Here is a 26,385-nt window from a genome sequence, read left to right on the forward strand (position 1 = left end):
TAGGCACTGATTCTCCCCCGCTTGGGATCGCCATGGTATGCCTGCGCAGGCGTTGTTGATTCCTAGGATACGATCTTCTCCGGAGAGCCGGAGCAGCTTGAGACTCTCGAGCCCGCGTCGGAACAATTGGTCTGTCTCTATGAGCACTCCGGAGCTGATTATTATTGGTCTTGTGCTTCGAGTAGTTTAAGTCACGATCATTCTTTCCGGTCTGTCGCGAGCCCTCAGTCTATCTATCTAATGGAACTGGGATGTGAGAAATAGATGAAGTAAGTGGATGGCACTTCATTGCTCTACAAGACAGAAAACATCTCACTGTCCAGCATGGTCTGCTCTCGCTAAGTGTGCGTAAAAGACCGACGGGACCCAAAGTGCATCTTGGCTATAACTCAAAGAAGGCAGCTCCGAACATGGATCATCGCGTTCCTAAGCTTGTCATTTATCTTCTGACATCTATCTAGAATTCGTCCCGACTCCTCCTCAATATACATATATATATATTTTTTACGAGCGGCTCCCGGATCACACGGGGAGGTTTTAGAGCACCAGAGATTCGAGCGTACGATCACTGACATCCGTGTATTGACAGACATCCGTGTCGCATCATGCGATTCGGTCCCCATTTCACTACTCTCGGCATTCGGATCTCTCAGGAGGTCTGAACAATAGTGACGAGTCGTTTTCAAAAGGAAAACGATGAAGACGACCGGAGTTCTGAGCGAGGGAACTCCTCTCTCGTAGCTAGACCTTCTTCTTGAAGACGAAGGCGTCTCTACTGAAGCCTCCTCTCACACGAGTCTCAAGCTGCTTGCGATCACGGCAGCTTATCTGTGGGGAGGTTCGCGTCTACGGCTGTATTCAGTAGGCCCAAGTCGAGCTTCAGATATCAGATCCCTCTTCATATAATCACGGCGGGACACGGCGGAGCCCACTTCGACGCATCCAGTCTCAGACAGGGGTATCCGACGCCACGCTCTCGTTGCTCCCGACAAGCGCTGGTGAGGGTACTCCCGCCCTGTTCCTCCCGGTCCGGCGATTCTTGTGCGGCATAGCAAACAATAATTTCTTCCAGAACCATCGCTCTCCCCAAACAAGATAGGTCTTAGTTTTCAGGACGGCCCGGAGATTTTCATGCAGACTCTCGAAGGGTGGGAGCTGCCCCTTGATGACGACTATGAGACGGTCGATGTGGTCATCGAGCATTTGATCGTGGGTGGCTTGGAACTCGATTTTAAACCACGTGGACTCGAGGAACTCCTTAGAGAGTATCAGAATGGTCCGTCGAGAACTCCTTACCGCGTGGAGGATATTCCACGTGATCGTCTGACCAGGCATGAAGTCCCGCTCGTGAATGCACAATTTGAAGGGCTCAGCAATAGTCTCGTTGTCTGCCGCATCGAGCTCGAGGCGTTGGAAGATTTCCATTGCGACATCCCGGTCCTTCGCGGAGAAGGAGAGGAAGGCATCGAAATTTTTATCTTCGTCGAGATCTTCTTCGTTGAAGAAGCAGACGAACACTTTGTGGAAGTGAATGTAGGTGAAAGCGACGACCAAATTCCTATGTTTGTAGTATAGCGCGAGTAACGTGAAGCAGGTGCAGAGCACGAGGCCGGAAGCTAGACCGAGAATAATGAAGGTCGTTTTTTCAACAGGGCAGAGATCTCGTGGAAGAATTTTGCTCAGGATGAACTCGGGCTCCCCGTTGACCTTTATAGGTTTCTCGCATCTGATCTCTCGGTAGTTCTCGATCCGTTTGAAGTTTTCCAGCAGGAAATCCTTGAAGTTCTTCGTCGCGCAGTCGCAAATCCACGGATTTTCAGAGAGGTCCAAGTTGAAATCCAGAAGCTTCTCGCGGTCGGGCTGCCATCTGCGTAGATCATTCCGCCGCAAGGAGAGCATTTCGAGGCCTTTAGGAGCGTATCTGAGCATGAATTCGATGGATCGGATCCGGTTACCGTCTAGGTTGACCACCTTGAGGGCTCGATATTTCGATAGTTCCTCGGGAAAGGTCACCAGCGCGTTGTCATTGAAAGCCAGATGAGTCAGATTTGACGGAAGTCTCGGGATTTCTGTCAGGCCTCGGTTGCCGCAATCAGCTTTGATAGAACCGTCTAGAGGGAAGAAGTAACATTTGCAGACCTCCGGACAATCTTGGTAGTCGATGAAGAGTTCCTCCAGGCGAACGTCGAGTACACTTTCGTTCGACCCCGCGCAGAAGCAGCTTGGGACGTCTGTGAAACGGTCTTTCCGTTTCTCGTTGGCGAATTTGATATAGCTGAGGAATTCGAAATTCTCGCCGGTGCACTTGATCGGGTTGTCGGCGATTCTATACTCGTGCGTTCCGATTTGATTGGGAAAGTGCTTCGCGATGTTTTTCATCGAGATGAGTCCAATCTTATTTCCTTCGAGATTCACCTGTGTTCGTCTGCTCATGAAAGTCGGCAGCTCGTAAGACGTGATTGAATTGTTAGCCAAGTTCAGCTCGTTGAGATTTTGCAGAATCTCGAGCTGCAGTCTTGGGGCTGTAGTGAGTAAGTTGCTCGATAGGTTGATCTCTCGGAGTTGGCTGAACTCCGGAAAAACTGGCTCCATCGCCTCGAGACGCCGAATAAAATTATTATTCAGATAGAGCCCTTGTAGATCGCCGAGTCTAATGAAAGCCTGGAGATCGACACTCGATATGTGATTATAGCTGAGATCCACGGACATCAGATCGAACAGGTTGTCGAAGAAGTTTGCTGAGATTCTCGTCAACCTGTTCCCCGTAAGGCTTAGGGCTATCAAGCCGCGAAGATTTTTCAGAGCGGATTCAACATTTTGTAGCTCATTGTCTGCCAATGTAAGGGCTTGAAGTTCGAAACCTAACGGGAAGAACCCGGCTTTAATATCTCGAAGATGAGTTCTCGTGATGCTCAGGATCTGCAGTCCAGTTACGGGCAGCAGGTTGATGGGCAGCTTTTCGATACCGCAGTCACTTATCAAGATCGTTCCCAATCGCTCGAGGCTCCGGAAAAGACCTTCTGGAAGGGTTTTGAGATCAGGCAGGAAGGCGAACTCAATCCATTTCAGTTTGGGAGTGTTCGCAAACACAGTCGCAGGGAGACTCCGGAGATTCCAGTCGCTGATTTCGAGCCGTGAGAGCCTGTCGAGTCCGTAAAATATATCGTCGGCTAAGTCTTCGATCCGCATCCCACCCAGCTTGAGTTGCTCGAGCTTCTTGAGTCGGGCGAAGGGACGGGGGGAAAACTTCTCAGCCGGGAACGACATGATGCTCAAGGTTGTCAATGAGGTGAGACCCGTGAAGATATTCGACGGAACTTCTCTCATGCAGTTGCTTGAGATGTCGAGACGCGAGAGCTGGGAAAGCTTCCCGATCGATGAAGGCAACGCCGTAGCTCGACCGCGGAATTGGAGGTTTCGTAGCGACCGGAAGTCCTCGAAGAAGTCGTCGCTCATTCTGATGCTTCGGTCCTGGCTGTTGACGTAGAACTCATCGATTTCCGCGGCAAAGCCGTCGAACAGAGGACGATGAAGAAGGCAGTTCGTGCAATTCACGGGGTCAAGGAGCGAGAGCTTCCTCACGGCGACTCGGTTCCCGTCTGTAAAAAGGAAGTCGAATTCCAGGGAGTCCTCGGCATTAATCGTTCCCAGAGAAGTGACCCTCCACATCCTTTCAATATATGTGTCATCTCTCATGCAAGCTCGGCCACCTGAGCAGATTTTGATGTATTCGATGTGTGTATTCGTATTCCGACACGATATCCTTCCATGGCTCCAAACGTACCGAAAATCTCCCGGAACGTCAAATTCCCTCCGGGAAACTCGCAGGAGCTATAACTCACTGTCGTGACCCTCTCGACTCGAATATGCCGCAGCAAGAACGGCAAGTTGGGTGTCGCTGTCCGGCAATCTATCTGTTGGGGGAAGAGACTGTGTCAGGGATGAATCACGCAAGCTGCTGAGAGGCCTTTCTTGCTTCGGAAGTCACATTAGCCATTTTCGGCTCATTCAGCGAAGCATCAATGAGAACACTTACTGACATGATTTGTATCTTCTTGAACTGACGATATTCAATGACGAATCCGTAGGTCTGCGGCCCGAAGTTGATATCATCATACCTTGCTGGATCACTCAAATCAAGCGGGCTGGAAATGTCTTCGGAAGTCGACTGAATCTCCGTATGATCACTCGCAATCCTTTCCCACTGCGAAATTCGGTCGGTGATGCTCTCTCGCATGTTGCATATCAGCGTGAAACCCGCGTAGTCGGCTCTAGAAATATCAATCACTCTCCAGATAGAGATTCTCGTTCGATGGATCCTTCGAGTGATCCCATCCGATCTATATGATGATCCAAGTCGAAAAATTACCGAGATGGCGAAATCAAGAAAGTGGACGCAATCTTGTGACACCTCGCTGCTCAACTCACATTTCCTCTCTACAGCAAGTGAATCGGTCGAACTTGAACTCCACGTTGCGGACGCAAGGTACACTTACGGAAAAGGCGGAAGCAGTCAGCGCGACGACTACGAGAGCGAGCTGTCCTCTGCAAGGGGGTCCACATGGACGAAGAAAAATTCTAGAGGAGTCTGTTGGAATATTCTAGATTCTCGAATCTCCCCGCCACCAAGCTTATAAAAGGAATCTAATAGAAGCTCCGTTTCCACATTCTTTACCGAGAAGCAGAGGAACCGTGTCTTGCTCTTGCCTAAGCTTCAGTTCTCAACGACAAATCTCAACAGAGTCTTCGGAATAGGACTCGGGCATGGGTTCGGTGGAGAGCGTCGAGCTTTTGTCGACATTGGAACATTGGACGCACCCCCTCAAGCAGCCAAGGCCTGCATCCTCGATCCTTCGATGGTTCCTAATCTGAGCACGATCACATTTCGATCGGAGCTCAGCGACAACAGGGCATTCGGCGTACGGACGGTCGGGCAGCGGCCCTCTTCGATGTCACGTCGTACACGCCAGAGTAGAGGCATCGGGTTGTGACATGCGAACGTAACATCTTAGTGAGAGCGATCCGAGAATGATGATTCGGTGATTACGATCGGAATCGGACGATGCTCGAGGATTGCTTGGAAAGACTCCCTCACAAGCGCGGCGAAGTCTCCCAGCACTGACAGGGATGGTCCGATAAGCCTCTTGAATTCGGTTTCCAAAAGTGGATTTGTAGGAATCGAAGCCCCATGATGTCTATTTCCGGGAATCTCGATACAACTCACATTATGGGAGAAGCTGGGAGAACTTCATACTCATGGGATTTCATTTAGGGAAAAAAGCTTCCCGAATGCATCCCCAAGCCGGGGAACGATGTGGGCCACCTGAGCTTCAGTGAGCTGCCTCGGAAATGCGCTCGCTGAAGGATCTTCGGATGCTCTCAAATGTTGAAGATCTCGAATGAGAAATAAGCCATGCCTTCGGCCGGATCAAGCCAAATTAAAAAAAAGGCGTCCGAAAAGCACGTACCTACATCAATCGACGGATTCACGGAATTCGTGCAGAGTTAGAACGCAAAAACAATGGAAATCGCTCCTTGTGAAATCACACAAGCCCTTCGAATTTAGATAATTAGAAGCGACACTGTTCATCTGCGGATGATCTCAACTTAGATAGAATTGCGGAGGCCGCTCTGTATGACCAGGCTTACCAGCTCTACATCGACGCCGCGACCTCATGGCTTGCCTATTTATTTCTATTCCCTCGAATGTGGGAGAGCTTTAGGAATCGGAGCCCGACGAGTCTAACCCCGGAAAACCTATCGGTCTCCGATCCCGCGATATTCCGACCCCGTCAGTCGACTTTTTTTTAATCTGAGACGCACCTCACCGTATGAGCTCCCATATTTCCATGAGGTTCCCGTCCGTGCCCCGTTCGAACTTCGATCATATGCAAGGGCGATCGCCAGAGTCCACAACACAAGAACGAAAGTTCGAATCGCGCGATTTTTCGCGGTGAGCACAGCACTGCTTCATTTCCACCGCGGATAATGGATTTATCGACGGGCGGCAGTTCGATTTTCCCATTATAGTTCCCACGCGGCAGCTGTCTGCTCTCACTGTCCTTCCCTATTGAGATCCTTCGCGACTGGCGAGCACTATCAGTAGAGGATTACCACTTGGTGCTCTCTTGTCTGACCGGAGAGCTTGCCGAGAGCGAGGTGGACCACAGTTCGGTTTCGGCGCGCCGCGCCGCTATAGTCTAGCAGAAGCTATCGGTAGACCACACGGTCTCCGTTTATGCAGCTAATTCTGTTTATACCGACGTGAAGATGATGGCTGCCTGTTCCCATCGGATGTTTGTGATTTAAATGATGCAGTATGGTTTCAATCATCATGAGAATTACGCCAAAGTCTCGCGAATTCTTAGTGAAACGACCTCCGAACGACAAACGGACGATCTTCGGCACCACAGGCCTTCTCTCCCTCGGTCAAAAAATTCCGGGTCCGACAAACGTATGAAAGTAGTTCTTTATTTACATATCTATTTACAGAACACATCACGGGAGTCTCTCTCGATGATAAATATGACTCCCGCCCGGGTGCTCGAGTGAGTTGAGGCATTTGGAAGCAGCCTCAAGACGCTACCTGGGCCAGTCTCCCGCGGAGAGGCTGAAGGCGCGTTCCTCGCGCGCGAACTTCCCTCTTGTTCAATTTCGCTCAATGCCAGTTCTCCTCTCAAATGACTACTGAAGTTTGTTCCTATTCAGGTATTCACAGACATTCCTATTATATTTACACATGGCTACTGTGAGTGTATGAGAGCGCGAACCGCGTCGAAGGAATCGGACCCACACGATCGAATCACCCGTCAATCCTCAACCGAACTCGGAGATTCATTGCTCTTCTTCGAGAGAATTTTTTTGTATCCTGACGTTCCTGACGAGAGCTGCGTACTTGACTATTGGGCCTGGGGCACAGAGCCCGGACGAACTCTGGCTGACTTGACCGGAGGAGGTTTTTTCTCGCCGGGGGCAGCGACACACTCTTGGTCTGCACTTTCGGTAGACTTTCCTACGTTCGGTTTCGGGGCTTCTTTCTTGCGGCTCGCTCGAGGCACAGGCTTCGGCTCATTCGGTTGTGGGTCGGGTTGCGAGCTTATAGCGTGGATGTTCTCGGTGCTAACCGGCTCGTAGCCTCGATTCACATGCCCTTCATTGCCTTTGACACCTCCTCTATTGCTCTGGAGGTTCGAATCGCGCAACGAATCGCTCATGCTACCGTATGTCGAATCATCGGGACTGCTGCGTTTCTCGCGCGCACTCTCGATCGATTCTTCCACCCGAACGACCGTTTCGCTGCTCGGAATGTTGTTCTTGTTGAGGATGACGTTCATCGGTAGAACCTGGAAAGACAGTTGAGGTGAATAAGATTTGGAAGAGAATGAGGATGAGGCTTTGAATCATTTCCTTCGCTCTGGGAGTTCTCGCCCAAGGGGACCATCGAGATCTTATGATGAGAGATTCGAGCATCCAGCCTTACCTTATGCAGCTCGGACGGCTTCAGCTTATTCTTGATCGGTCCGCTGAGGTTACCGTTGTGCGGCATTGCGTACTTCAGTTTTTCCCAGAACCATTTCTCACCCCATTCAAGATAGGTCTTTGTGCTGAGAAGATAGCGGAGATCAGAATCCAGGGTGTCCTTCGGAGGGAGTTCGTCCTTTATGACGACAATCAAACGATTGATTCGATCCTCCATCATCTGCACGTAGGCCGTGCGGAACTCTACTTCGAACCACAACGATTTTAGGAAATCCTGTGACAGTATGAGGATGGTCCGCTTCGAGTTCTGTACCGAGTTGACGATGTTCCACGAAATGTTGTAGCCCGGTAGCCAATCTCTTTCATGGATGCACAACTTGAATAGGTTCTCGCCGCTCTCATCGCCCTGAGGTTTCTCCAGTTCTCGGAGTATGGCCATCGCGATATCTCGGTCGTTGGTGGAATAAGAAATGAACGCATCGAACTTCTTGTCCTCGTCGAGGTCGCCTTCGTTAAAGAAACAGATGAAAATGTTGTAGAAGTGGATATACACGTATGCGATAATCAGCTGCCGGTTCTTGTAGTACAACGCGATCAAGACCAAGGCGACGAGGAACGCTATCGAGATCGCGATTATCGTCGCGCGGTACGCCGACGTGTCCGGGGGACAGAAAGTCTCGTCACGAATTTCGTTGATCAACGAAATCTTAGTCCCGTTCACAAGGAATGGCTTCCCGCACTGGATCTGCGAGAAATCGGGAATATTTGCCACGTTTGATTGGATGAAGTGTTTGAAGTCGACGGCCGAGCAGTCACAGATCCACGGATTCCGACTGAGACTTATTCGGAAAGTCGTGTTCCTTGCTGGGGACCGGAGCCTTTCCAGCCGGTTCCCTGCGAGAGACAACGTCTCGAGGGATAGCGGGGTTTTGCCCGCGAATACAGCATCGACATTCGTGATGTTGTTGTCGTCCAGGACGATTTCCCGGAGTTTTTTGTAAGTCTTCAGCTCCTCCGGGAATTTTGTGAGGAGATTCCCATCGAAATCGAGATGCGTCACGTTTACGGGGAGATCCGGGACATTGGTCAGTCCCATGTTCTTGCACGAAACGTGCAGCGATGAGTCGAAAGCGAGCAGAGAACAATCGCATCCCGATGGGCAGGATTCAGTCGATTTGCACGAAAGCATGTCCAGTCGAAGCTTCAAGAGGGCCTCGTCATTCCCGGCGCATTTGTACTCGTCGGCATTGACGAATTCAGCGACTTCTCGTCTCATTTCTTTACGGATGTAGCGTACCATGCCATAGATGTTACAATCGCATTTGAAGGGGTTCCCATCGAGATAGAACTCGTGGTCTCCTACGGCCGTATTGTATTTGGGGTCGATTTTCGGAAAGTTCTTAGCCAGGTCGACGCTGACGAAATCTATCCGATTTTTCCTCACGAAAACTTTCGTCGACTGACTCATGAACTGCGGCACGGCGAAGAAAGTGATCAAGTTGCCGTCGAGATCCATCATCGCCAACTTCGGCAGACTCTGATACTGGATCCTCGGAAACGAAGTCAAACGATTCCGAGCCAGAACGATCTCCCGAATCGGGCTCCCGTTGCTGAACGTCGGGATCGTACTGCCGAAGGATTCGAGAAGATTATCTTGAAGGTACAGGCTCTCCAATCTCTTCAGGTGATACAGAGCCTTAGCGTCGATTTCCTTGATCTTATTTGCGGCGAGATTCAGTATCTGCAGATTGATCTGATGTTCGAAGACGTCCTCGCCTATTTTAGTTATGTTGTTGTTCATCAAATTGAGTTCTCTGAGCACGTAGAGCATCTTGAACTCGTCGCTAAGCTTCTCGAGCTGATTTCCCGCGAGGGTGAGTTTTTCAACTTTCGTGTTCTCCGAGAAGAGCTCGGATGGCAAATCTTTTAGTCGATTATTAGACAGATCCACGATTTTCAGTGATTTCGAGGTCGCAGCGAAGAGTTTCGGCGGGAGCACCGCTAAATTGCACGACCGAAGACTCGTTGTGTTGAGATTCGGGAGTCCAGCGAAGATCCCGTCCGGTAATCCCTCCAAGTTCAAAGCTTCGCCCATCATGAGAACCACCAGAGCCGGTGTCCTGCCGAAAATGTTCTCGGGCAGACGCCTTATATTGAACCACCATTCCATTTTGAGGTAGTTCAAGGATTCCAGCCCGTCAAAGATGTCGTCGCCCACCTCGGTCACGTTTATTGCATTGAGCTCGAGCGTCGACAGTCGTTTCAACGAGACGAAAGGTTTCGCTTGGAAATTCAAGATCGGGTTCTTGCTGAGCGTGAGCTTCGTCAGGGATTGGAGTCCGGTGAACATCGATGAAGTCACCTCTTGTATCCGGTTCATGGACAGATCCAAGTGCAGCAGCTTCGTGAGGGTTGAAGACGAAGGCGGTAGAGTGGTGAGAGCATTCGAGACGAGTCGCAGAACTTTCAACGAAGTGAAATTGCCGAAAAAATCGGCGTCTAATGAAACGATAGGCGTGGCCCCGGCGCTAGAACGAGTGATGTGCAGCTCAACAATCGAAGGCGCAATCGCGTCGAACAGTTTTCCGGCTAGGACGCCGTCCGGCAAGCCGTGGGGCTGATTCAGCTCGAAGTAGCTGACGCTGGCCCGGTTTCCCTCTGGAATATCGGGTCGATTGGATTTAAATTCAGAAGATAATGAATGATGATTTGCTGTCCCGATTCGGAATCCCCATTCATACTCTCATCGAATGATCATTGATGATTCTCACCGAGCAGTTTCGAGTACCGTAATCTTCCTTGCGGGACGGAACAATTTTTAAATTCAACGTTCGTCACGTCAGCGACACGCAGGTGTCTGAACAAAGACGGAACATTCGGGGAGGCCGCGTTGCATAGCACCTGCGGAGAAGAAGTCAGCTAAAGACGATGTCCTCTTTGAGAGGAAAATGGCGCCAAGCGTATCTAGAGCATCAATCCCTCTAATCGCCAGATCCGTTCACGATTGACGATTTTTCTAGATGTCCAGATGTGACTCCCCGAATTTCCCGCGGAGGCAAACTAGTCGTTCGTCTCGACCACCCACCTTGAGGCTTGAACCGAATGGTTTCTTGTGGTACTCGATCTCGACAGCCGGATCTACGGCTTCATATTCCGAGCTCAGGATGAAATCATCGATTCCGACAGCAGATCTCCGTGACCGAGTTTTCTGGAACGAAGTCAGATTTTGGATGCAAGCGAAAAACGGGGTCCTTGGATTGGGAGGAGATGATTCTAGCAAACAGAAACTTTAAAGATTTTTCACGTATTTCGTGCCGTATCGAGAGCCCTACCGAAGCTGGCGTCGTCGACGGTTCTGAGAATCTGGTTGAAGAAAGCCGAAGTTCTTGATCGGCTGCTGTTTCTGGTTTCGGAGTTACGGGTAGTTTGGTTGACCGATGCGTAACGAGCGATGGAAACGAACTTGCCGGAACGTTGGCTGCGTTTGAAGTTATTTCTGTCATCACCTCATCTTTCCTCGATTCCTTGGCGGCGTCCGCAGACGTCGCGGGGATAGAAGATTCCGCCGATACCGACGAGGCAGGGGCCGTTGCGGAAGAGATCGACGCCGGCAACTCCAGAGGAGGAACTCGGTGTGTCGTTGCTTCAATGTGCGATGTCGTTGTAAATGAAGTTCTGGACAACGTAATTTGAGAGGCCCCATTTGTGGGGGTTGGGGTGAAAACTGGCGGTTTCGCCGGGGAGATAGCCGGAAGCAACGTCTGTGATTTGTTTTCGGTTATTCGGGAAGGAGGGGTGGGGGTTGGGGATCGAGTTATTGCGGGATTCACAATCGTCGGGAGAGAGTCTACGGAAATCTTCGGTAATTCAGGATCGTCAGACCGCGACAAGATGAGTGTCCCAAGATCCGGGAGCGTTTTCGAAGTTTCTTTCAACAGCGAAACCCCCTTCGGAGTTTTCTTCGAGAGGAAAATCAGCGGTTTCTTCGAGGTCTCGTGCTGCATCTGAGTTTCTCGTACAGATGGATACGTGGGCGGCAAGGAGGAAGGAGGTCGTTGAGGAGGAGAAGGAGAGCGGGTGGGAGCGGGGGTCACAGGGAAGTCGGGCTTCGTGACAGAATCAGGGCTGGAGACTGGAGAGGAAGAAGCGGGAGACGTTACGGGAAGGCTCGTGGTCGAAGCTTGACTCGGCACGGAAGGTGCAGGTGCTTCCGTAACGAATGCAGGCGGCATTTCGATCGAGTTTGCGGACGGATATTCCAGGGGAAAGAGGAGTGCGTTGGGATCTTTGGGTGCCGTAGAGGGTTCTGTGGTCGCTGCAAGGGTTGCCGGAGTTATTGAAGATTAGGAGGGAGAAGACCGTGAGCTGTCAGAGGATTTTCGGGACGCGTAGACTCCCGGTGCAGCAGCGGTGAAGCGAGAAATCTAAACTCACCATTCCGTTCCGGAAATTCGGTATCCCCACCGACTTCAACGGTCTCGGTGGAGGCAGCGGGGGCGGGTCTGCCAGAGGGCTGGAGGCTGTTCGATTCGCTCAAGGGATCGCCCGCGGCGAAGTCTCTCCGAGTCGCTTCGGTCGTAGGAACCGTTTCCTGCTGCTGGGCCGTGGTTCCGTTCGCGACTCTGACGGCTTTGCTCAATCGGTTGGGATCCGTCGCATCGATCTCCGTCGGCTCTGTTGCAGCTTCAGCTTCTGGAGGCTCCGTCGGAATTTCACCGTCCGTTGAGCACAACAGTTTCCAACCACTGTCCGAATCTCTGAAAAGATAATATGACCGTGGAATCTGAGAGGGTTCTGAATCTCCGACCGGCAGCATTCGTTGCCGACCTCACATCAATCGCCTCCTTCGCTGGCTCAGGAAGTCGTGGAAAAAACTCACAATGTGTCGTTGCAGCAAGCGAATCCAGGGAAATTTACTCGATTGCTTTCCGCGCATTGCTGTGCTGTCGTCGCACGGAACACGAATGACGCCGAAATCAGAGTCGATATCACGAGAACTGTCCAAGGTCGATGAACGCCGCGGCATTTCGCCACCCTCCTGGGGAAAAAGAGAGAGTTCACCAGATTGTTTCTTTCACGAGTCGAACTTACACCGAGCCCACGGTCCCAGAGCAGATACCTATCTCGGAACCGCGCCGGAGCTCAAACGGACCGCTCCTGCCCTTAGGAATCGCGATGTCAGGAGACAGCAGAACAGCATGACTCGAAGTTGACGTTCAGTCTATCACCGGTGCCAGTTTAAGGGAATAGTATTAGCCATGTAAGTTTCAGCTACTACTGCTGAATTCGAGCTCTCAAGTCTTATTTCATGCATGGCATCGACAGCCGAGAGGTTTGAAGGGGGCGAAGGTTGAAGCCGGGGCGACGCCGACAGTAGAAATCCGGCGAGACCAGAGTCCTTGGGAGCCACGCTGGGAGTTGGGAGACAGCATGTATGCTTCTTCGGAACATGACCCAAAACTGCCGTACGGTGCGATCGCTTCCTTGAGCGATGCTTGATTTGAATGGCTTCCGATATCGATTTCGGGAGATCGTCGTCACTTTCCGACGGAGTCGTGAACAATCGCAACGGTTCTTTCCACAAGACTCGTCTCTTTGACCAAGCTGTATGGAGTTCTTGATGCGAGAGGATACCCATGAGCAGCTTCCTTTGAGCCCGTTTCTGACACGACAAAAACCCGCTAAAAACGTGGGAAAATTACGTCAAACGCAGCCCGACGGAGCGCTGTCTACCGTCGCCGTGGGGAGCTCATGACAGACATGCTCGTCATTCCGCGACTCGACTTGGAAAATTAAAAGTGTCGCGCAACATCCAAAGCCTGAACTTTCAATGGGGAATTCGGGACTTCGATTCCAACCAGGACTGGAAACTTCCCAAAGTTTGACCTCAGTCAGACGCCGGCGATGCCCGTCGGAAATATCAGCCTCTTCTCCACCTCACAGTGACTGGCATGCTTCCCCCGATAAAAGTATAAATAAATAGAAAAAATCGAAAAGTTCAGGGAACGGATGACCTTCCCGCACCGGAGACGATCATAGGAATGCCAGGAAGACCCCCGCGAAAGGTCGAAAATTTCCTGCATGTATGCAAGATCGCTATGGGATGCCCAAGATGAGACTTTTCGGTGACCGCGACCCGAAAATAAAGGAGTAGGGAAGGACTATTCTCACAGAATAAAGATGTACATAAAGGGCGCTGAGAAAATACTGCAGTTTCTCGAAGCCTGTAATGAGCGGCAGCGGGGGTGGGTTCGCACAACGGTGTCGACGAACGGAATAGAGAATTTCGGCCGTAAGCTGAGCCAAATCAAATCAAAGCTGCCCTGGAAATTAACCGGAAGGAAATCTGCGCAAAGAAACACAAATGACCGTCACAAACGTCGAGCCTTTTGATGCTAGCATGCATGAGGAGCATTTCGAAATCACCACGAATGAACATACGTCCATAAGAGCATATGCGTCTTTTGATGTCGGAAGCACAGATGACGCACAGCAATGGCGTACACAGATCAGAGTTTCTTTCGACTCCCCCGGTATATCTAAAGAGGCTCGCCGATTGACGATTGACCGGGAGACCCACAGGACTCCGCCGCAGAAGCGATCTATCGTATCTCATTTTTTTCATTAGGCATTGACGCACAAGGGCGAAAGCGTCTCCCTTTCGCCGTCCGTCAATCCGGCAGTGAAATACATTCGGTCCAATAAAAAAGCGTAATAACGGCACGATTGTTCTCAGCGGATGGGCTAAGATGTAGAGGCTTGAAGTGAAAACAAACGTCGGTTCCGGTGTTCCAAGCCCACGGGTCGATAGCAACGAATGCGGAATCTATAAGAGAAATAATAATGACAACAAAAACAAGGAGTGAACGGCCACGGGGAGCAACAACGACAGCCGCATGTAGAGGCGTTGTTCTAGGTGGAAGGAAGGACACCCACTAAAATAGAACTCCTCCCGTTTCTGCTCCGAACGGGGCTGCATTGTCTCTGCACGGCCACGATCCGTCCGCCGAAGCAAAATTCTAAAAAGATATCGGGTATATGTCTTTGCGGCAACTAGTTCCAGGAAGGATTTCTCCGTTCCGGAATTAATCATTGCGGCAGTCATATATGATATGCGGATCAATGGTCTGCAGGAATGAGGCAGTCTATACAAAGCAGGTGCCTTGCCACTCCGTACTTCTATAATTCACGACCACTAGCCCTGACTCACGTTCCACAAAACAGAATTCCGTGCTTCTTTTGTTTCCTGATCGCAAGGTATGCTGATGGCCATGCTCATTGGAGTTTTCAATCGATTCGAGCGCCTCTCAATATTCCGAATCCGCTCTGCGAGAGAATCCAATGTTTCGGATTCAAGAAGAACCGCTCTGCGACGTGTCGATATGCAGAGAAGAGGTTATGGTCTCCTGCAGAAGATCGCGGCCCAGCGGAATGCTCGAAGGACGCTGCCCGCCCCTCATTTCGAAATTCAAGCACAGCTCTCGGATCGTGAGCGTCCTCTCTCTCGGACAGAGACGGTAGTCTGTCCAATTCAGGAAGATTCATTCCGAGAGATGTGACAAACGATTCGAACCAGGGAATGGTTGATCGTTCCTCGTTTATACTTGATACTTCATCGCTGTATCTCTCTGAATGACTCCGTTTCTGATTATTCCTGTGGCAGAAACGATGAGTGAAGCAGCTATTGTTTATGCTGAATTCACCTGACGACCTTGGACAGGTCTCTATGCGGGGCACTTCGTCCATTAAACTGTTTGAATTCTCCGGCGAGCGCTGTCAGATCAGTTCTAGAACTTGGACGGTTCTGTTTATTATATCTCTCAACGTTCAGTCTGGCATATGACATAACCCAAGCAAAGTGCGGAAAGAAAATTCCCGCAAAGATTGCGTCGCAGTAGGACCGCGCGGTCCTCGGAAGACTGAAGTGGATATCGCGCGACATTCGTCGATCCCTCGGGTGTTGATAACAGTTAGAAACTATCCACCCGGTGAAAACTATTGCGGAACGAGCGTAATTGCATCGATTCCAGCGGACGAGTTTATCGGTGCTTGTAGCTTTTGTTTGCACTGCGTGGAAGCCGCCGCGCCGGTTTCATTGGCTGGTCGCTGTTTGGTCGGCGGCTTCTTTGGTTCGCTGCTTTCTGCGAACAGTCTCTCCTTCCTTCGCCCAGAGCTCCGTGCGGTCGGTGAAATTTCACCAAAACGCACGGTTAAACACAGGAGCCATACGAAGCAACACTCTGCGGTTTCTGGCAAGCACGGCGGGTAGACAAATCGTAGAGGGAGAATGGTCTAATCAGCCATTCCCTCTTCCTCGGAGCTGGAGGAGATCTAGAGACCTTCGATATCCTTCCTCCAGCTCCCGACACAGGTGCTGTCGGATTCGTGAGAATCTCTGAATGGCTGTCGCGGTTATCGGTCCAGAAATAGTGATTCTTTCGTCCTTGCCATTTTTCACATGCTCAGGTCGTTTTGCTGCGATTGAAGCTCCACCGGGTGGTTTCGCACATCCCCGGTGTCTTTTCAGTCATCGGAAAGCGAGCGGATTGATCGCCTTTCCGCTCGTAGGAGCCCACAGACGAGCTGACGCTTGGAATTTCAGATCAGAAGAAAACACTTGTTCCGAGGAGAGAATATGCTCGGAGTTGGCCTGTGCTTAAACGAATCGCTCATCAACGCGCAATAGCATCGCCTCCAGCATCTTCGGCGTTCGGACGTTGCAGCGGGACGTTTTAACGGGACGGCTCCGGCTCAGCGTGGACTACTTCGTAAGTGGGACAGCGCTCTGTCGGTCCGTCAATCCTTCTGCATGAATTCCGAACGGCCGAGGATCGGCCTGCTGCCGGTATCCGCCCCCAGATCACTGAAGACGATCAGATGATCAGTGTCTTCGGAAACCGTCCCAATTTTCCAAAGGCTTGTTTGCTGCTGCCGCCTCACCGTACTGAGCGAGATAGCACCGACCGTGATCGTTGATCTGCTTAGGGCAGCGGAACCTTGAAATTTGGAAGTTCCGTAGGTATTCACTTTCGGAGCTCAACTTTCGACGGAAACCTGGGTGGCACAGTGCCAGACCATAAGGGAGAGAAGGGCCGGTGATTTTAGTCGTACCGATAGCCGAGAAGAAAACCGGAGAAATTCGGTGGTTTCTGTCTTGACAGACGCTTACTCCTCGTGCGACTTCTTCCCGATGTACCGCGTGGTATCGACCGTCTTGATAACCGGTTTGCGTAGAAATAGTTCGAAGGTGAACGGAACGACGAAAAGGACAACAGCCGAGCGGAGAAACACGCGACGACGGTTTCTGACAGACGTGCTCGCCGAAGTAAAATTAAGCAGCAAATTCCGCGCTATCCGCCAGTTCTCCTCCTTCGCTCAAGAGCATGAATGGTCCGTTTATTCGCTGCTCGATTCCGTCGAATTCGGATTCTCGGGCGATTTCAAAAGTCTAGCATTGCATCGACGGCCTGGACACGTAGCTCGCCGCCTTGCTCGGCGCTTGGAATAAGAAACAAGAATCCAATTCGGATTGCCGTATGCTTTTCCTCGTGTCATTTCCTCGCGTGCAAGTACGGATCGGATCGGGTGCCAGACCTGTTATCAGGATCCTAAGCAGCTCACCTGCCAAAAAAGTGCACCCCCCAAAAAAACGTGGGGCACTGGACTGAGTTGAATGGAGCCCAAAGCCAGAGAATTCCTATAAATTCCCAGATCGTAGAAGTTAACGTCCGGGTGAGCTGAACCAATATTCGGAAGACTCCACAGCTCCTGAACATGCTCGAGGAAGGAAAAACTCCCGCGATAAGTGATTATCTATTCCAGCTGATGGAGTGATGCGTTAGATTCTTCACGGATGTATACGCTTCACAAACTTGTTTTTCCTCGTACCCAAATAATCCGCCAAACTCGTTCCAGCTCCGTATCTACCCGAGCCTCAGCAGTCATAACGGGGCGATAGTGCATCTTTTGAAGAGATTTCGAGTTGTTTTGGGAGCCGTCCGATGTGCTGATCTCGATCGGGAACAGAGCACAAACGCGTGCCACTGAATGCGCCGCTTATGAAGTTGATATCAGAAGAGTTATTGCACCGCTTCGTTCCGCAGGAAGGACGAAAGAGCGTTCAACCCCTCATTAGCGGACGCCAGCTATCCAGCCAAGAATTTATTCAGGTTTGAGAGAACATATCGCGAGGCGTTTCGTTTTCTGGTCAAACGAAGGAGCGTCTGCCGGTGTTTCCCCAATTATTATTGGAGTCTATCCTCATTTTAAACCCGCATGAAGATTCATTCCGTTCGAGCTCTCACGGTCCAGGCTGAACTGTTTACTCAGACAGTAAACGATTGAGTAATGCAGGTACTCTATGCTTCCGGCGCGGGATGCTCACCGAAGGGATCTTCAGTGTTGTTCGTGCGCATAATTCGCGTGGCCTTCAAACGCCCTCAGCCACGGCAACGTCGACGACAAGCGCACCGTTGAGGTAAGCCGGTCGCTTCAGATGGTCAAGCCGTACCAGTACCTGACGACTTGGCCTGGAACACTGTTTTCGAGTGGAGAGCTCATTCTTTCGGATTTCTCCGTTGGAGCGAGCGTAGGGAGCGTGTGGTTTTAATCTCGAGAGCTCATCCAGTGACCGAGTTACTCCACAGTGTCCACTAAACGGGTTCAGCGCCTGAGAGCCGATGGCGTGTTCTCTCTGTCAACCTCTCATTTTCTCTTCGACCTACAAACCAGGGACTGGCGTGCGTAGCAATCTCTCCCATGCGATGGACCATGTTACCATGATTACCAGAAACCATGCTGCGGCTTGTTTAGTGGATCACCGTCGGCTCGACGACATGAGGTCTCCCGGAGATGTCCCAGGGGAAATTGATGCAGCTTCCTAAATGCAACAATCATAACTCATAACGCTCGACGGGAATGCGTTGGTCTGAATCTTTCCCGGTGACGGTTACACTTGTCGAAAGCGTGACGGGGCGGAGGTAAAACTCATGCGCAAGTGGACAACAGTTGGAACAGCCCAGGGGCGGACCTTGCGAAGGAATCTGCGTCGGAATTAGAAAATGCTGACTTTCGCAAATCCTCACTGCTGCTTCCGACACGGAAAATTCCGAGAACGGACGGAAGTAACTTGGCTGAGTTCTCTCATGACCGAGCAGGCGGCCAAGCGGCCATTCAGCTTCGTCGGATCGAATTCACTGCTCGATTGATTCAGTCCGACGGTCCATCGGCCGTCCCATCGGTCGCCCGGCGAGGGTGGCATCGCTCGAGTCGTCTTTGACGTCGCGTCATTCACATCGCTGCAGTTTACGTTGTCGTCGTCATCATCGATCGTCTGACCCACTCGTAGGGAAAACTCTCCGAGTGACCAGACCCACGGACCGCATGTCGCTCGCTGTGGAGCCGTCGGCCGACGCGTCGGCTCGTTCTCATTACCACTTCGCTCAATTGTCACCGGAGGTTTTCCGATTGTCGAACGGAGCTGAAAAAACGAAGCTTGCCGCGCGGTCGTCTTGCTCAATTTTGCCGTTCAGTACGGTCGTTCCTCCCTCCGTGTAGCCTTCATGTTCCGAAGTTTCCCGGATGCTGAAGGGCACTAGAGCTCGCCAGCGAACACTGGCTCCTTCTGGAGGGGTCCAGCGCTATAATCTCAAACTCATTTTGGCTTTTCGGAATTTTTTTCCCCGGAACAAGTCTTCTCGAGAACACGGGTGGATGCATGAAGCCTCGCGATCGCGTTAAAAATATTCATTTTCCTCATCCCAGCTTGTCCGGGGCGGCTGAATGACGGTTCGTACAGAGACAAAGCCGATCGTTTCAAGCCGTGGTCGAGGACTCCATCGTCGCTCTGATAGCTTCCCCGAGTGGTTGCGGTGGAAACGGCTCTCGAAAAAGCTACAAAGCTCCCATGAGCCACCGGATGACGGCTTTCATTGTTGCTGCTGAATGCTTTGCTCAGCTGAATGTGTCATCGAAATCAAACTGGCCAGCACCATTCCGAGTTCCGAAACTGGGGAGACCAGTAATCACGGAACGATCGGAGCTACCGAAACACAAGAACATACCGGCTTGCTGAAGAGAAATGCATACAGAGTCTACCGTAGATCGGACTGACTCTCCAAAATACTGGATCCTCCAGATCGCGGGTTTCGTGAAATCTCTGCGGGTGCGAGCGTAGCTCGTTCCGATTATCTGGAGCCAGTTGCGCACCTCATCGCTCTGGCACGCACCTCATCGCTCTGGCACGCACCTCCCAAGTCACGCGGAGAATGCGGCCATGAGTGTCGGCAGCCCCGGCTTCTGGAAAATCGTCGATGTCCTTCCTCGCTTCATTCATTTTCGAAATTGACGCAGTCCGCGGGAAGCGCTGTACATCCTCGATTGTTCGATTTTCGAACGGACAGGTTTGGGAAAACGCCGAGCATCATACGTCCGATGAGGCACCACCGCGAAGGCCGTCACAGAGCGAGTCGATACTCTCAGAGTCGACCCGAGAAGCTTCGAAGTTCTAGGAATGACTGAAAATAGTTGTCTGGAGGCTTCTCGAATCGGGCCTGCGGTGCTGAGCTCCACGGAAGCCGAATCGAGTCCCTAAGTCAGAATCCCAGCTCGGTCTTCCGAAAAGAGCCCGTCACGAAAGACATCGAACCTGAGCGGGGAGATCGATGAGGTCTACGAATTCATGAATTCCTGAATCGATGGATGAATGGGCATGGATTCATGTCAGGTGCTCTCCGAAAGTCGCCTGATGTTTTCCGAAGCCAAGTCCGGAACACGCGGATCAGAAACCGTGGAGGAATTGGGAATAAAAGTCTGATGTCTGATTGTCAGGTCGTGGGAGCTATTCTAGTCGGCCATCGGAATTCTCCGAGTAAATCTTTGGAACGTTTCCGGCCGTCGTATAAGACGACTCCTTGTTCACTCTCATCGCGGGAGTCGAAACTTCTTTCGACCGAATGTTTGATTTCGAGAAATAGTCATCAAAGTCTCAAGTCCCGATCCTGGGTTGATTCTTCAACATGTTCCTGGGGTGTTCGAGGCTCACGTCGCTCGTTCCGGAAATTGACGGCGACGCTGGCTCTACCCTGATTGTTTTTCTGCTGAAGTGAATCGGGAAACAGACTTACACTTTCCCGTCTTGATCGTTTGCCTCAGTCTGACTGCGTCTGGGAGGGACCGTAAAGCGCGGTCGGGATTTCCCCGAATGATAATTCCGGAACAGTGAAATAAACTGCCAAATGTCCTAACGGTTTCGAATGTGTTTCTTAAGGTCGGGGTTTCCTCCCGGCACTTTCTCCATTTCCGTAAATATGGATGACGACAGGCGTCGTGTCGCTCGCACAGATCGCCTACGGAAGAGTTCGTCTCCCAACTTCAACTGCTGGAGGTCTTGAAATAAGAAACACATTTCCGGATGATGGAAAGATACTGTTGTATCGTAAGAGACCGCGATTGAACGAATCCGATTTGGGGTAGTATTGTGATTACTGATTTCATTTCTGGAATCTGATTTCGAAATTGCGATTTCAAATTCAGGTCGAAGTCGTTGGGGGTGCGAGTGAAATCAATATGCAACGAGAAGTAGATCCGCCTGCTTCGATTCACCAGATCTCTCTCGGTTCCCACCTCCGTCCTCGGCCTTGGCTCGTGTATCTGTTCGCGGAGAACTTCATTCGCAGCTGACTTAGCCGAACTATAGAAAGCATTCGACGTCTGCCCGCTCGACTGGTGTGTTCTTTCACGACAGCGTCAACCTTGGGGCTGACGTAAAGGGCGCGCTTCATGATGACCTTTCTTCTTGCAAAAGCCCCCGACGCAAGGGACGCCTCGCCATACAGCATCATTCCAACAGTTGACTTTTTGTCGTGGAGATGATGAGGATCTATCTGGGCCGCCACTATTCGACTCGCCCAAAGCCGTAGACGACTTCGCCAGCTTCGAAAGGAACCACTTCCTCAATTTGACGAATGGTCGTCAAAACGAAATTCGGAACAATCATATTTTCGGAATATGCTCCGCTCGATATAAGTAAGCGTTTCACTTATGTGATTCCCAACCAATACCGGGCCGATGGGAGTGTTCCGAGCAGCAGCAGCATCGAGGGTTCACATGACACCATCTATCGGGGACGAGAGCAGAAATCTATAGGGATGATGAATTTGGCAAACCGACGGAAAAACTTGAACATCCATCATTAAGGGTTTCCGGTCTCCGCTTTCGTTCCGTCGCACCGTCTATCGACGTATCATAACCAGGGAGAAGCATCCACGGCTTTGACATGTTGTCTCAACAATCCGTCAAGTATCGCACCGGCGCGGCGACCCGGTGCGTATATGGTCGAAAGGAGGACGTCTCTCGGGTGATTCGGAGTATCCTTGGACCTTCGGAGCGACTGGTGAAATTAAGGAGTTCCCCGAAATCATACCGCGGACAGAATCAAAATTCGCTCCTCGAGCGCGTTTCCCGTCGCAAATCAAGGCTTTCTCTGAGTGAGACCGCTTTCAGCTCGATCCGTAGCGCCGCCGGCTCGATAGCTGTTAGGAGCCGGGGTTGAATGTTCGACGACAACGACTGAAGCGAGCGGTCAACTGGCAGGCAATGGCAGCGGTGGTGATGCCGTGGCTTTCCGGGGCAGGGTGATTTGTGACGCAAACAAGCGAACTTTCGAAAGCTCCGACAAAAGCTCTGTCTAGCAGAGCAACGAATACCTTCCCTGTTCGTCCGCCGAGTATTTTCTACCCTCGTCCGGAGATGACCCGAGGTCGTACCGGCGGTTACGGAAGACTAAGGGCTTCATAGTTTTTTCCAAACGGTGAGAGTATCTGGGACACGTTTCGCAGTACGTCCGTGACAACCTTTGACACCACTGCGGTGTGAGATGAATCTTTCTCAATCTCTTTAGGAAAAAAAGATGTATGATTTCATCAAGTGCGATTCCGTCTTCAGAGTCTCCGCAAATGTTCCGCACTCGAACTCGAACGATCGGAGCCCTGCCGAGTTCTTAGCCGTCTTCGAGAATCCCCCGTCAAAGTCATAGAGCTGTAAAGTCCGGCATCGAAAGAGTAGGGAAGGAAGCTCTTTATCTTTATACAACGGAACGCGACAAGAATTGTCCACTGAGGAGCTTCAGTGTCAATACCATAGGCATCCACGACAGTCCAGGAGCAGAATGTCATGCGACTCTGGGGCACTATGGTGTTCTCCGAAGCATCCATCCGACACTTCCCACGAAACTCGTTGCGAAACAATTTTCACATTCAGACATTGATACATTTGAAAAAAATAGATTTCGGAGGCTGAAGGCTCGGTTCCGGGTCAGTACCCACGTACGTGGGGTCCGCCTGTCGCCAAGCGCACCAAGAGCCGATCCCGTTAGAGGCGCTCGCATGCTCGCTTACATTTTTGGGGTTCCTTCGAACTTCGCTTTACGGATGTTCTAGCCCATCGATGTGTGGATATCCAGCGGTTGCTATACAGACATTTCACATGGAATACTCCGCTAGCGGAGACACACACAAAAATACACTGACATATAGAATTTTATCATATAGATATCGAACGCTGGCTCGGGTCGCCCACAATCCAACAGCGGCCGAGAAACACAACAGAGCAGCGACGATCGGCGGGTCTTCTAACACAAGCGATGGTGAAGTCCGACGACCGATGAGGGAAGGTCTTCAGAAAGTTCCTCTCGCAAGAAGCTGCCGCCGCCGCCGTAGCTGCCGCCACTACAGCAGTCGGCGGCGGCAGCACCACCACCACCGCCTTCGACGTCGACACCAGCGCCGCATGCCTCGCGGCGAGGGAAACGGAAAAAAATCACTGTAAAAACAACGTGTCAAGCTTCGGGTGTCTGATGGAAGTAGAGTCTGCAGATCCTCGGGTAAAACACACCGATGGAGTCAAGGGGATGTCCGCCACGATTTTCACCCTTCCTCGGGGACACCAATCTAGAGCTTCGCGCAATTTGGAGACTGGTCCAGCTGCGAATTCCTCTTGAGAACGTTCTTCCGACGGCGGGATTCCCATTTCCAGTCCGAGATTTGGGAGGGGCAGAGAATCGCCTATGATTCCACGGAGACGATCTTTCGGATGGGGCCGCTTAAGACGATCAGAATTTATTTGAGTAGATTTTGGTTTGACTCGTGCCCCTGAACATCGAAGCAAAAGAAGTCAACAGCCGTAGGCGATGCAGCTAGCGGAGCTCGAGCCGAGAATCCGTCAAAGTTCTCGGCGACGTATGTATGCCGGGTGAGATCTAAATCGAGTGTCGGAAGCAAAGTTCGATTCCGGCGGAAACGTCCGACCGTGATTGTGGCTAAAAGCGGATCCGGGGGGAGCCGCTCGGGCGATCGCCCCCGTCGAGACTTCGGACTTCCTATACTCCCCATGTTGAAGCAGGACACAGGTATCAATTCGCCCCTCCCTCGATGAATTGAACGGCCCCCTCTCAGAAGACTCCTGGATCCGCCCCTGATTATGGTTTCGGGACGGGTTCTAATCTTGATCCGGCGGATCACCTGAGATCCGCTGGTACTCTCCGGAAATGCCGTGAAAGTCTCCATAAACCCATCGGAACCTTGAGCAACGCCGCGTGAGAACTTCGCTTCCTATATTCATGGATTCTTCATCGAGGTCCCTATCCCGGGAATTAGTTTCACGAACGCGAGACACAACTTCTTTTTTCGCTCTTGCTTTCCCGCGGGTGGAGGACCTGACTTCACGGGGCCTCCTGCGGACCTCTCTCGCAAACACAAGTTTCTTTCCGCTTCCTTCTGATGGGGACATCGGGATCGTTCTCGATTTCCTCGGATTGCTGATATTGTCATTCTTTAAGCAAAGTTTTCCAGCGGACTGATTTCGAGCCTCGTCGAGACTCGAGGGACGACTATCCAAAGCCAGAAATTTCCACTTTATTAGAAATCCACTATTAGACTTGAAAGGTTACGTCACAATTCTGGAACGACGGTCAAGGTCTCCTCGGTCGAGTCCGCGACTTTGAATATGTTCGGGTAGAGCAGCTTATCAACGGTCGGTCTGATTTCCTCGATATTGTCCAACACATTCTCCACGGAGTAAAGGTGTTTTATCAACGCCATGTCGAGGGTGAACGGGCCGTACCTATAAGTAGTTCAGATTAAGGCGCGAGCAAAGAACTCTGACTTCTTGGCTCAACGTCGAGATCGGGATCAATGAAGCCCATCAAGTTCCGCGCGACCATGACGCGGACTCGCAACGGGTAGGCCGCAATGAGAATCCCGTACGAACCTTGTTCTTCGCATTTTATCCAAGGCGGCTGTGGTCTTCAGTTTCAAGGCCAGATCGCAGACGAGAGTCCTCAAGTAAACGTCGTCACCGTTGATCACTTGCACCTCTGTAAGACAGAAAAGACGAATCAGAACGAGTCGGGTTCGAATCTCAATGTCACGAGAAATCCGGGCGGAGGACTGACCTAACGTAAAAGACGGCGCGTCGAATTCTGTACACCGCAAAGCATAAATTAGCGGCATCGTTGGCTGCTGCGGTCGTAACAGGCCCTTGCTCGCTAGTTCATAAGCTTCCTGAGAGTCCATGTCAACGCCGGCGTACTCGAAGCCCTGCCGCTGCGGACGAAGACTCGCACTTAGGGAAGGATCCTCGAGACCTAGCAGCCCTGGTAGCGTCGGATACCCGGCAGCTTATGATCGATGACAATCGTGTACAATTTTATTGTTGATTGTAGTAATTGATTATGATAATGATAATTATTGATCGATGGCTTACCTGGAAGCCAGCTTGCACCGAGCTGAGATATCGTTCAATTATGGCCTGATGTACGTGATGATACCGACTCCGCTCGCGAATCCTCCCGTTCGTCGTCCCATCATCCGTCATAATTCCGAGAACACATTTCATTTCGTATGTGCTCACCTAAAAATGGAGCGGGTGAGAAATATCCATACGGCGGCTCTAAATACACATCATCCTGTACGAATTCGAGCAGCCGAATACACTCACCAAGGGAGTCGTCTTCAGCTTGAACATATCTCTCTTGGGAGCGAGACCGAGGAGGCAGAGCCCGCTAGACATATACAGAGGCAAGGACAGCGGCACAATACTGATGTCCGATCTGTAAAACCCAATCATCGGATTGAATCATATGAAAGAGCTGGCATAAGCATTGAAGGCTTCCGAATCATCAGCTAAGGTGAGGCGCTAGAGGTCGACTAGATTTGCTTACTTGTCATACAAGGGACCCGCAACGAGGACATGGTCGGCGAGGGACGATCGTTGAACAACTTGGAATTTCTCCTCCTCAAAGCTACCGCTTATCTCTATCCTCTGCTCCTGTGGTCTCGGGATCATGCCATTCAATTCTGCATTCGGGTAGAATTAGAGGAGAGTGGGAAATAGCACCAAAAAATATTGTCCGTGAGATTCGATGCCTCAAAACTGTTAGAATATAAAAATCTCAACAGTGATGAGGTCCTTTAGTAATTCAATGGATGGATTCTCGGGAGGCTCACCAGAAGCGAGAGCCGCTTTCAGCTCATGTGTCACCCTTGTGCCACCCCGAAAGGCTTCCTTGTGCACGCAAACGACGCCCCGCAGTAATTTATAAGCTTCGTGAGCCTTAGTGATGATTCTTTCGCGCATGTCGTCCTCGAAGCCGAGCGGAGACTCTGTGGAAGAATTCCACCGACTAGGATGGTTGAATCTCAAGTCTCTCCGATACACCAGCGATTCCGGCTCGTCTTCCACTCATCTGTTCGGTTTCCGCGCACATGTGAGACCGAGAGAAACACAACAGCTGATGCGAGTCGTTGTTTACCTATTTTGGCGGGTGATTTCGAAAAGTTTCTCTTTCCTCTTCTGACACGAAATATTTCGGCATGGAAACTTCCGGAATCCATGGAGAAGTCTTACTGA

At 51.2% G+C, this 26,385-nt stretch overlaps 2 protein-coding genes across 2 annotated transcripts; both read right to left on the reverse strand.

Annotated features, from left to right (window-relative positions):
* Positions 1-948: 948 nt before the first annotated feature.
* On the reverse strand, positions 949-10,356 carry LOC100905584 (uncharacterized). The gene is made up of 6 exons (XM_003745287.2): positions 10,251-10,356; positions 7,481-10,137; positions 6,943-7,343; positions 4,037-4,271; positions 3,785-3,914; positions 949-3,599 (listed from the first exon to the last, which is right to left on the reverse strand). Exons 2-6 carry the CDS (start codon positions 9,857-9,859, stop codon positions 949-951), a joined length of 5,796 nt encoding a protein of 1,931 aa, XP_003745335.2. The 5' UTR covers positions 9,860-10,137; positions 10,251-10,356.
* Positions 10,357-10,495: 139 nt separating this feature from the next.
* On the reverse strand, positions 10,496-26,273 carry LOC100905731 (uncharacterized). The gene is made up of 11 exons (XM_018640295.2): positions 25,983-26,273; positions 25,697-25,832; positions 25,474-25,585; positions 25,240-25,386; positions 24,929-25,079; positions 24,745-24,850; positions 24,430-24,597; positions 12,359-12,517; positions 11,914-12,236; positions 11,640-11,794; positions 10,496-10,687 (listed from the first exon to the last, which is right to left on the reverse strand). The coding sequence occupies exons 1-11, from the start codon at positions 26,110-26,112 to the stop codon at positions 10,496-10,498; spliced, it is 1,779 nt and encodes a 592-aa protein (XP_018495811.2). The 5' UTR covers positions 26,113-26,273.
* Between the last annotated feature and the right edge of the window lie 112 nt (positions 26,274-26,385).

This window comes from Galendromus occidentalis, unplaced genomic scaffold, assembly GCF_000255335.2.
Source record: "Galendromus occidentalis unplaced genomic scaffold, Mocc_1.1 scf7180000077480, whole genome shotgun sequence".
Taxonomy (NCBI): domain Eukaryota; kingdom Metazoa; phylum Arthropoda; class Arachnida; order Mesostigmata; family Phytoseiidae; genus Galendromus; species Galendromus occidentalis.